Raw genomic sequence first — 12,467 nt, forward strand, 5'->3', positions numbered from 1 at the left:
GTTTGCTGTGACCGGCCAGCAAGGCCCCGCCAGGATGGCCGGTTCTTCGTACTAGATCTGTACATAACTCAAGTAGTTAGCAATCAGTGCTGCTGCAAACCAGACCGCTAGCAACAACTTGAAAGTTCTTCAGTTCTAATCTATATGGGAAGTCTCAACTTGTGAATGCTGAACAAGTCTAACTTCAGTTAACTTCTAGCTCAGTGTTTGTTGATGCCCAGGATGGTAGCCAAGCAACATTCGTTGTTGCGATTTGGCATCCTTCTTATTGTTGTTTATCCCTAGATTGGAGCCCGGAGCCTCTCTGTTCCATGTTCTTGTGTGGAGGGAGGTGTGTTGCCTGCTTAGATCTAACTTCAGTTAACTTATGGAGGATTGCAGCTGATTAGTTTGTGTTCATTCCTTTGTGTGGTATTTAGGTGCTTTATGAGCAGCCTTTTTCTTGTGCTTGTCAATAGATGAACCAGTGCAAGCGGGTAGCTTGTTAGAATTATCTTGAGACTGCACTAGCTTGTGTCATTGGAAGTGCATTGTTGGGATGGCTGGGCCTTTTAGTGATGTAGTGATTGATCATTCTGGAGAGACATGTCGGTGATGCCTAAATCATACTTTCATACTATATTATGCAGTGGCTTGCTGGATTGTTTTTTCATGTCTTTTTTATGGCTCATGATTTTATAATTTGCTACTGGTATGATTCATGCCCATACTTGACAACCATTCTTGAAGTCCAGATTAATGTTGATATCATACTATCAGTCAATTCTCTTAGTTGTTTATCTTGTATCCCACGTGTGGGTGGGGGTGGTCACTGATTTTAGGTACTCAACCTGTACTGTACTCTATGGCTTGTTATGATCGCCACATAATATTTCTCCTTGCGAGTATATTATTTTACCATGATATCATAGCTTCTGTGTGATGTGCTAACTTCTGTGTGATGTGCTGACTTGTAGATCCCACCAGCACCATGAAGAGTTGGGGAAGGTGAACCTTCCCCTTCTTGGGATTCAGTACCAACTCCACTAGGTACAGAATTCTATCTATGTTTAAGTCTTTCATCTTTTTCTATTTAACCTATTTAGCCTTTTATTTTTTTTCTATTGCAATGAGTAAAATTACCATGACAACCTGTTTAGCCTTCCATTTTATCTATTTAGCTTCTATCTGATTATAAATTTATATGCTTTAGTTCTGCAATGAGTATCTCAATGAGAGATCGTATTAGAAAGAGGAGGGAGGAAGAAGATGATGATATGATGATGTTTCTATTCCCTGCCTTATATCTAATGAGTTTTGCTAGAGAAGGGGGAGTAAAGAAGAAACGCTATACATTAGCAGAAATAGGAGAGGTTAAGGTTCGTCGACTCCTTGAGGGACATGTCAAGAACTGTCAAGTTACATTTAGGATGGAACCCCACATCTTCAAAGAGGTGGCGACTTATCTTAGAAGGAAAATACTCTTTGTTGATACAAGGATTACGATGGAGGAGAAGTTGGGTTTCTCCCTATACATATTAAGTCGCAACGCCTCATATGAGGATCTCGCAGTGACCTTGGGCATAGCAACGATACCTTCCATCATCACATCAACCACTTCTCCAAGAAGGTCATTCCCACACTTTCTCGTCATTTCCTCCAATCCCCCGATCCTAATCAAGTGCATTCGAAAATCCAAAATAATCCTAGATACTATCCATTCTTCAAGAATTGTCTCGGTACCATTGATGGAACTCATATTCCTGTCTACAAAATGCCATGGTGAAGGAGTTCCATCTGAGAAACAAGTCTATCTCATACACAAAGGCACATATTCAAGATAAAGAAGGTCAGCTTAAGAGAGATTACAAAATGCTCAAAGTGGCTAGAATGCAAAGTGGGTCAAAATGGAATGAACAAAGAAATATGGTTGAAGGATCACCAGCAATGTGGGAGAACCTCGTGGTGGTAAGTCAATTTCTTGAAGTAATTCTATGGATAACCTCATAGTGATAACTTTGTATTTGGTCAATTTTTTCTTCAAATGTGCAGACTTTCCCTAAAATCAAGAAGTTTCAAAATAACAAGGCAAGCTTTCCGCTCTATGATGCTTTGGGAGAACTATATGATGGTAAGTTCTGCTATTAAAAATTAACTTTGTGACCTGTTTGTTGTTTAAAATACTCTATTGTGTAGGTCATCTGGTTGAAGGGACTTACAATTTCACTTCTATTGAGTCACAATGTGAGGAAGAGACCCTTCTCCAAATTGATGATGTAGAAGATGGCGCACAAGCTGAGGAAGAAGCCCTACAGGAAATTCATGAGGCATGTGATGAAAATGATGAAGAAAAGGATGCAAGAGATGAAGAAGAGGAGGCAAGAAGTGGACATGGCTGCATCAAGAAAGAAACTAGAAAAGGAAGGACAAATGCCTAGAAAGACTGCAAAATTGAAGCCATGATGGAGAGATTCATTGAAATGAGGACTAAGCAAGCAGAAGATGAAACTAAACAGCTAGCAAGAGAAAATAAGGTAAGAGAAAAGAAGTCAAGTGATAAGGAGGCTGCTAAAGGTGATAAATTCTCCATCAAAAGGTGCATATTGGTCATTAACACAATGGAAGTGACCAAACAGGAAAATGTTAAAGCTTATGCAATCTTCACCAAGAGCAAAGAAAATGAAGAGACTTTCATTTGTGCCAGTGAAGAAGATCAAGAATCTGCTTTGATTTGGCTTAGGAATGAGATGGTCTGGCAGGTATTGACTTCCTTTGCTTGACACCTACCCAGTACACCAATTAGTGCCTTATCCTTGTTATTGCATAGCAAGTTACCTTACTGTCACGAGCATTTCTAATCATTGTTAGCTGCTTGCCTAGTTGCTAAATATTTTGCTTTGAATATATCTCTTTTAGTTTATTGGAACACTTTGCTTTGAGGAAAAATCTGAATGTTGGGTGTTACTCCTGATTACAACAAAAGCGATCCCACTCCATTGTGTTCTAGTACAGCTGTAATCTATTTTAATTGTTAAGTGCAGTAGCACATGAGTGAGCATGTTTTTGCCTGTTAGCACCTAAAATTGATGTATATCCTTGTGGATTTATTCATGTACCATTAGTTCATGGTCTGCATACATCATGACTGCATGTGCATGTTTTCAGATATCGCTTCCTCTATTTAATAATTATTTAAATTTTGTTTTATCCAGGTCTTGTAAAAGCCAATTGAGAGAGGTGTCTCGATGGCATGGTACCTTGCAGAAATTTCACTTTGTGGAAACTCTGGAAAAGTTAAAAGAGTGTTTGGAGTCTTAGTTTACTTGCTTTGTATCATGTTGAAAAATACTCAAGCCGTCGTGTCTTGTATCATTCTGATCATCTGGATATTGAAATGGTATGTGTTTTCACTTGGTTTGTAAATTAAACTAAGTTGTCAAAGTGGCCAAGAAGGCTCCTAAAAGTATTTGATACAGAAATTACTTTGCAGAACAGGTGCATGTAAATAAGTATGTCAAAGATATCTTTGCAGCAACCAGCTATTTTTTTTATCTTTGCACAACCAGCTATTTTTTTTAGCTTGTGTAGAAATGAGCTTGTGTGTTGTACTAGCGATAGTAACTTTTGGTTCTAGTATTGATATTGGAGATTCCCGGTCCAACTTCAGTCTTGCTCAACCGAACAGCAAAAGGTCATAGGAATTAAGAAAATGAAGAGAGGAATGAAAGCAGGGGGATTGAATGAAACAGGAGGTTTCACTTGATCCTGGCTCGAAATAAATCTTGATGCTGATCTATTCCCAGACAACCGAACGAAAGCCTGTCCGGTTTAACCATTACAGTCCATCATGGTGGAATGTTATTCAATATTTTTATTTACATTTGATTCAACAATTTGCGAACTTTAGTCTATTGTGGAGGCTAATTCAAACATCAGAATGTGTGTAATCTATCTTCTTGCAAAATTGGAAATCTGGAAAGAAACAAGTGAGTAATGGGCCAGAAAATAAACACCCGACTGTGTATGAGCCCATGTCATCAAACCCATAGGAAGAACTGAGCCCATGCAAATAGAAGAATTCAGCCCAAGAAATAAATGACCATGTTTGGAAAACAAGCCCATGTCATCAATTGGCTCCAGTTTCTTTTGTCCCAATATTATACAATTTGCAAGAGCAACCTTTCCAAAATATTGAACGATACCTTTGGTTTAGATCGTGGCCCCTTGTACGGCTTCTGTACCAAAGCCAAGACAAACTTGATTAGCGATGCAACTATTTGTCCGGATGCTTAAGTCAAACGCCTACTCATCAAATATACAGTATGCGCAAGCAATGTGTCATCCATGTAGTTTGAGCGTTTGACTCTCTTGATCATAACTTGTCGTGTGGAAAGGTATGTATAACAGGGTCGGCACCCCAGATAAGTTCTAAGGGCCAATATGCTTCTTTTAATTAGCTTCTTCAATGGACACTTCATTAATGCATTTTTCTTTCGTTCTTTGTTGGTGATTAACAATTCTCATTATTGAGGCTCAACAACAGCCGGTTGCAGTTTCTCCTTCTTCCTCTGCCGACTACACCACACACCCGGGTATTTTTAACACCCACTTTCCACACTCAAATCTTGGACCGTGCATCTGGTGACTCCCTCCTTTCTCCTAAGTCTAGCATTTTTCCTTCTTGTGCTGTTGCTTGCTGGCAAGTAGCATGCGCTCATCCTTGTACCGCCGTCCTGCGGCCTTCTCCGCCCGAACTAAAAAAACCCCTCAGGCACATTAGAATTGGATGGTAAGAAGTTGTAACATTGGAATTGCAAATTTCCAAAAAAAATTAGATTATGATTAAATTTTGAAAATTTTAACACTATTGTCCTCCTCTCCCAGCGTAAATTTGAATTTCTGGCTCCGTCACCGAATATGGAAATACCTACCTCGTGTTTTGAACAATTTTTTTTTAAACATGTTTTGAACAATTGAAACCACAAGTTGCACGCGTATATGTAAGCAAACTAACAACAATGGACTATGTGTGTGCATATTGTAGGAGAGGCAAATTACAGAGAAGACTTTGAGCATGTATTTGATGCATGCATTGTTCTCCGAGAGCTCAAGAGGTCATTTGTCCCCTTCTTCCATCCCCTTCGTTCGATCGGTGAGCAGACGTAGCTTGTTCGCTGTCGTACGTCAGGTCACACTCACACGGTTGGTTGTAGCAAAACGAGTTGATCCAGGAGCCGAAGAAGCTCGCTAGATGTCGCCTGTCAGGGTCGGCATACGCAAGCAAGCGCCGCTGTTACCAATCTGAATTCCTCTGCGCTGCCGACCCCGAGCAGGCATCCTGGTGTATTTGGAACAGTTCTTGTCCTGATCCTTGGAGGATTCCAAGGCCATGGGAAGGCCGGATGGGTTGCCCTCTCACTCTCCCCAAGCTGCACTAACTCCGGAGATGCGGCGCGCAGGTTAGCCTCTGACTTTGTTCTTCTAACCTCTCCTCTTGCCTCTTCTGCACCCGCGCCGCAGTGTCAACGCTTTGCTGTTCCATTATCAGAAATAAAAACTAATCAGCAGGTTATCGATCGAATCCTGTCGTCTCAGTCTATAGTCGGCCGTACTTATCCAGGATCCCAAAGGCCAAACACCAGTTCGAGCTCTTTTGCGGTACAAAATACTACTATACTACTTACCGGTATATACATATGTAAGATCTAACTAGTTATTATTATGGATAATTTAGTAATTATTATAAAGTGATATTTCAAATAGAATAGTCTTTTAAACTTTATGTTAATATTAAAAATAAAATTATAGTGATGCTATTTATGTTCTTTTACCATGATATTCTTATACTACCTATACTACTCGTGCATACTATAGGTAAAGGTTTTCGAACAGTAGTATAGCCTAATAGTGTATACCGTAAAGGAGCTACCGGTTCCACCATCACTAGCAGCTAGCCGTACCAGACACCGACTGATCGGTACTGTGTGCAGAATGTCAACCACGAGAGCTATAAATTCCTCCTGTCGTTGCTAGACAGCAGCATCCCAAGCACAAAGCCACAGCGATCGAGCTAGCAGCTTCAGCTAGCTCACACACAGTGACACAGGTCGAGCAGCAGCAAGACGAGAGAGAGATCGAGGGATGGACATGGAGCGCGGCGCGCCGGGGAGCTCGCTCCACGGCATGACCGGGCGCGAGCCGACGTTCGCCTTCTCGACGGAGGATGCCACGGCGGCGAGCAAGTTCGACCTGCCGGTGGACTCGGAGCACAAGGCCAAGACCATCAGGCTCTTCTCCTTCGCCAACCCGCACATGCGCACCTTCCACCTCTCGTGGATCTCCTTCTTCACCTGCTTCGTCTCCACCTTCGCCGCGGCGCCGCTGGTCCCCATCATCCGCGACAACCTCAACCTCACCAAGGCCGACATCGGCAACGCCGGCGTGGCCTCCGTCTCCGGCTCCATCTTCTCCCGTCTCGCCATGGGTGCCGTGTGTGACCTCCTCGGCCCGCGCTACGGCTGCGCGTTCCTCATCATGCTCGCCGCGCCCACTGTCTTTTGCATGGCCATCATCGACGACGCCGCAGGCTACATCGTCGTCAGGTTCCTAATCGGCTTCTCTCTAGCGACGTTCGTGTCGTGCCAGTACTGGATGAGCACCATGTTCAATAGCAAGATCATCGGTACCGTCAATGGGTTGGCCGCCGGCTGGGGAAACATGGGCGGCGGCGCCACGCAGCTCATCATGCCACTCGTCTATGACATCATCCGCAAGTGCGGCGCCACACCCTTCACGGCGTGGCGTCTCGCCTACTTCGTGCCTGGGTCACTGCACATCGTGATGGGAATCCTTGTGCTCACCATGGGGCAAGACCTCCCCGATGGCAACCTCCGTAGCCTCCAGAAGAAGGGCGATGCCAACAAGGACAAGTTCTCCAAGGTTATGTGGTACGCTATCACCAACTACCGGACATGGATCTTCGTCCTGCTCTACGGCTACTGCATGGGCGTCGAGCTCACCACCGACAACGTCATCGCTGAGTACTACTTCGACCACTTCAACCTGGACCTTCGAGTTGCCGGCATCATCGCCGCCTGCTTCGGCATGGCTAACATCGTGGCAAGGCCCCTGGGTGGGATCCTCTCCGATGTTGGTGCGCGCTACTGGGGCATGCGTGCCCGCCTTTGGAACATCTGGATCCTCCAGACCGCAGGCGGCGCCTTCTGCCTTTGGCTTGGCCGCGCTACCACACTCCCTGCCTCAATCACCGCCATGGTGCTCTTCTCATTCTGCGCTCAGGCCGCCTGTGGCGCCATTTTTGGTGTCACCCCTTTCATCTCCCGCCGCTCCCTTGGCATCATCTCCGGCATGACCGGCGCCGGCGGCAACTTCGGTGCAGGACTGACCCAGCTGCTTTTCTTCACCTCATCCAAGTACTCCACGGGCATGGGCCTGGAGTACATGGGCATCATGATCATGGCGTGCACGCTGCCCGTGGTGTTCGTGCACTTCCCCCAGTGGGGATCCATGCTCTTCCCGGCCAACGCCGGCGCCGTTGAGGAGCACTACTACAGCTCCGAGTGGAACGAGGAGGAGAAGAGCAAGGGGCTCCACAGTGCCAGCCTCAAGTTTGCCGAGAACTGCCGCTCTGAGCGTGGCAAGCGCAACGTCATCCAGGCCACCTCCAGCACGCAGCCTAACAACACGCCAGAGCACGTCTGAGAGAAACTCCTGCTGTTTGTGTTTGTGCGTATGTTCCTACTCTGAGGTTACAAGCACACGTATGTTGTATCGGTGAGGGCAAAGTTTGCATTTTGTTGTGTAACACGTATTGCTGTTGTACACATAAAAAGTTAGATGTTGTCACACTCATCGTATACATACATAAATGGATTATAGTAGGTGCACAAGGGTTCATTATATTTTTCTTTGCCGCTACCTTTTGATATGAGAAAGTAATGAAAAAAATATATATTGATCATTTTTTTCTTACAACATAGTGTAAGGCATGGTTTGACCATGTATGATCTCCAACGCTATATTTTGAGTATTGATATCTCATTTCTACCTAATATTAAAGTACGGTTGTTTCTTCCAACTGTTATAGTTATTTTTCAAAGAAGTCTCTTAACTTTTTCGTAATCAACCCGCAGTCCTTGGAATAGCTCTTGATGATTTTGTAAAAAGTTCCCCAAACTTTACTGCAATTGACGCGAGGTCCAGCCTTTGCTCCTGTGTTCACAAGTAGGGCAAGCGGCAGTAGTCCATGGCAAAACAACCATAATACCACACGCCTCGACATGCTCGCCTGCGCCTCTGCGTCTGCCACTGGAGAGCCCACGCGCCGCATCATCTGCCGCCGCGCATCGCTGGGTAAGTAGGGCTCACCCCCGCGCCCCTCGCCCAGCTGCATCATCCGCCACCATGAGCCATTGGGTAAGCAGGGCTCGCCCCCACGGCCCCGTCCAGCCGTCCATTGTGGAGGTGCATCAGCCACCTGCTCAATGGAGGCAAGAACTCCGCGTTCAATGAGCTCATTGCCTCCGTCCCTGATGCCCTAACCCATGACTAATTGTTGGCTAAAACTTACTATAGATTTTGATATGTTCAAATTAAAATACACCTTAGTTTCTGGATCTGTCATCATTTCACCTTAAATTTCCCACCGGTTGTGTATCAGGCACTACCTCCTCCAGCATGACAGTGTTAACGTGCGCTGGCTTATCTGCAAGCGAGCCATGTACTTAGCACTGACAGTCGCTCTCACTCATTGACCTATACACAATTGCAGCAACAGTTCATGAACCTCATGCTTGTTTTGACTTTGCACGTCTCGTTTGCTTCAAAGTTGACATTGGAGCACTGAGCTGTCCTCCCGGTTTATATACGTGCATGCACTTCCGTCGACTTGTTGGCTGCCTCCAATCGTTGCGACCAGCTGATCCGGTAGTAGTCGACAGTTATCTGAAATGCGTATGCCTTATTATTAACAAAATTAGCATGCCCATTGAATTTATACAAACTTTGGCAAAGCTAGCTGATCAACTCACAGGTATGCTCAGTCGGATTTTGGATGAGGTAAGTCGTCCATGCGAACAGAATAAGGACACAAGATGTCCATAAGAGCACAGTATTTTCATACTAAAGTAGCATTTTCTACCAGTAATTGACTTTTATGCAAGGACAAGGCAAGGACTGATTCGTGTTACCGGGTGTCACGCCTTGAAATTTTTGGATTTCAGGATGTGATTAAAAAGAAAAATTAAATAATAATTTTCTCATCATTTTAAAATTTTTCCAATATTTATTTTCTTTATCGGAAATTTAGTATGGAAAATAATTGTTTGTTTTTTAAAATTAAATAATTATGTTCTGTGTCTGTGCATTCATGCTGATGCATTCTGGTATTTCATAAGTGCAAAAGTTTTTAAAAATGCATTCAGACGATGATTAGGTTCCTCTAAAATTTTTCAGAATTTTCTGTAATTTATTCTCATTTTTTTCTAGAGCTAAATCTATTTATTAGAAGGTTATACAATATTTTGCATGAGCTCCAAGTATTTTTTTTGGATTCCTCATATCCCAATCTATCTCTAGGAATTTTCCTGGAATTTTTGGGATTTTCAGAGTATTTTTCGTGACTTAAATAAATTATCTAGATTTTTGAATTTTTATTTACACGGGAAATGATTTCTAAAAAAGAAACTTATCCTATCATTTTGGGCCAAGCCCGCACCCACGAGCCCAACTCGTGGCCCAGCTGACAGCCCGCCAAGCCTATTTAAGCCCAGTAGTCGCTGGTGCCTAGGTCCAGCACGGCACGGCAGCGCTGCCACCGGCCATCCTGGGCGTACGTGCCCAGCACGCCATGTGCCACCCCGCGTCCTATAAAGGGATCACCTCGGGCGCCCGAGACCCCCTGCTGCACCGCCACCGCCTCCGCCATCCTTGCCTAGCCGCACCCTGCCTGTGCGCCCATCGCCACCCGCGCCGATGGCCACGTCGCCGGCCGCGTCATGTCACACCCGGTTTTAAAACAAAATGAAGTGCTACCTATATGTATGCCAGGATCTAGTTTTATACATATAGTGACATCATCAGTGAATAACAACCACAATATCACGTAAAAGAATATAAATAAAGACTTACGAGTTTATCAGAGATATACAGCTTAATCCTGGAAATGAAGGCTCCAAACTTCACAGGCAATCGACTGGAAGTTGCTAGCATGTAGGCTTTTCTCTTTCTTCTATAATTCAAATCTCTCGATAGCTTTGTCTTTTCAACCATAGTTTCATTCCCAGTATTTCTTGCATTCGCATGACCTTAGATTCGAGCCTTATCCTTTAGTAAGTTCTTTTAAAGCTTTTCTTTGATTGGTGTATTGTTCTTAGTTGTGCTTGTTTGTTTGCTTTGTATGCTTGTGCCCGATGATTGCTTCGAGTAGAAGGACTGCTATTTGAAAGATTTGAAGATTAAGAGTTTCAAGAGAACAAGAGGTGAAGAGCAGTAAGAGTAACTTTTTATTGCAGAAAGGCAAGTGTCCCTAACCATCCTTCTACCTATGCTTTGTTTATAATACCATGATAATATTAATTGAAACATGGAGTGAGCACCTAGGAAAACAGTGCAACCACAAGAACTATATGGCTCTGGTTTTGACTAATTAATTAGAGACTCTAGTATGGGGTAATCTTACTGAAAGGGCAAGAGGGGGGGGGGACTGAGTCGTTGGATAGCCAAGTCCTCTTGGGAAGTAGGCTTGCTAAGACACTATGCCTAGTAGGGAGGTTTATGCACGCCAGACACTGGAATCTTAGCGGGTTATCACTTACTAGAGAATCTTTGTAAATGCCTTGTAACGTTCCTATGCAGTCACACCTCGGTAGTGTGATGAGTGCCTGATGGTGAAAGTGTACAACCTCTACAGAGTGTAAAACTGTTATGACAGCCGTGCTCACGGTCAAGAGCGGCCTGGACCCTCACATGATTAATAAACTTGAAGATGTACTTAAATTATTATTCGGTTAGTTCTTGTGGTCTTGTTGAGTACCAACCATAAGTGTACTCACCCTTGATTACTACTGCTCAAAAGAGGAAGGTGTGTGAAGTTTTCTGAACATGATGTTGAGTTCTAGGCGTACGGAGCCCCCGGTCGATTGCTAGTGAAGTTTGGAGCCTCCGTTTTCAAGATTAAGCTGTGTATCTTTGATAGACTCGTAAATATTTATTTATATTCCTTTACGTGATACTATTACTGTCATTGATGGATGATGTCACTATATGTATGAAACTAGATCGTAACATACATACATACATACATATATACATATATATACATATATATATATAGCACTTGGTTTTATTTTAAAACTGGGTGCGACACGCCACCGCCCGCTGGCCCTCGCGCCTCGCACGCCTGAGCCGTTCCGCCTGCCCCGCACGCGTAGGACTGCCGCCTACCCTACACGTGTAGGACTGCCGCCCGCCTCGCTGCCTCGCCCGCCGCTGCCTCGTTGCCTTGCTGTGTTGCGTCGACGTCTGGAGTGGGAGAAACAGAGCCCCGCCTCAACTCCAATTCTCTGCCTCCTTCTAGCGCGCCACGGGAGGAAGGTGCGACCGCCAGAAGCTGCGTGACACCGAGCCGAAGACACCCACTTGACCTCGCCGTCAATCGCCCGGAGCTCCACCGCCGCGCATCCCAGAGTCGCCCGCGAAGCAGAGCGCCACCGGGGGCTATGGTCGATTCAGATTCGCTGCCTCTTTCGGCCACTAGAGCGAGGTAGCATCACCAGCAGCTTGCCCTCGCCGAGCTGCACACCCGTCGCCTCTTTGCGCCGTCATCTTGTCATCGAAGCACCGCCGGCTAGTGAAGTCCGAGCCGACCGTTGTGTTCCACCGCTGCCGAGCCGATTTCTGGCCGGAATCCATCCGCCCTACCGCCGCCGAGCCGATTTCTGGCCGGAATCCATCCGCCCCACCGCCAGTGAGCCACCCCTGCGATCCCTTCGACCTCCTCCACCTCCTGCGGCACCCGTCCGAGACTCTAGGCCGTCGGAGCACCGGTGAGTTAGCCGGTTAGAGCCGCCGCAAGCAAGCGAGGAGGAAGAAGAAGCCCTGCCGCTTTTGCATTTTGGCCCCTGAAAGCTTGTTCCTTAAGTCTTGCATGTCTTACATATAAACCCCTAGTTAGATTAGATTCTTTGCAAACCAGTCCAACCCATGAACTTTTCAGATCTAGACCTAACCTTTCTCCTATTCGCAGGCACTGTTCACTGTGTCTCGGGGATGTTCCTTGCTAGCCCTTGTATCTACGGTTAATCACGATTAGATCCTTAGAACCTTGTTTAGTCCATAGATTTCACGTTTTAGCTCCGTTTCTATCCGTTCAAGTTGTGTTAGATTCATAACAACATAAATTACACGTTAGTGGTGATATTTTTCATCATTGCATGTTTTTAAAAATAAATTTAATATTAATTTGGTTA

General features: G+C 45.0%; 1 protein-coding gene across 1 annotated transcript; it reads left to right on the forward strand.

Moving 5' to 3' along the window:
* The first annotated feature begins 6,034 nt into the window (after positions 1-6,034).
* LOC101768294 (high-affinity nitrate transporter 2.1) lies at positions 6,035-7,889 on the forward strand. The gene has a single exon (XM_004952083.2). It carries the CDS (start codon positions 6,121-6,123, stop codon positions 7,699-7,701), a length of 1,581 nt encoding a protein of 526 aa, XP_004952140.1. The 5' UTR covers positions 6,035-6,120; the 3' UTR covers positions 7,702-7,889.
* The last annotated feature ends 4,578 nt before the right edge of the window (positions 7,890-12,467 follow it).

Source organism: Setaria italica, chromosome I (genome assembly GCF_000263155.2).
Source record: "Setaria italica strain Yugu1 chromosome I, Setaria_italica_v2.0, whole genome shotgun sequence".
Classification (NCBI taxonomy): Eukaryota; Viridiplantae; Streptophyta; class Magnoliopsida; order Poales; family Poaceae; genus Setaria; species Setaria italica.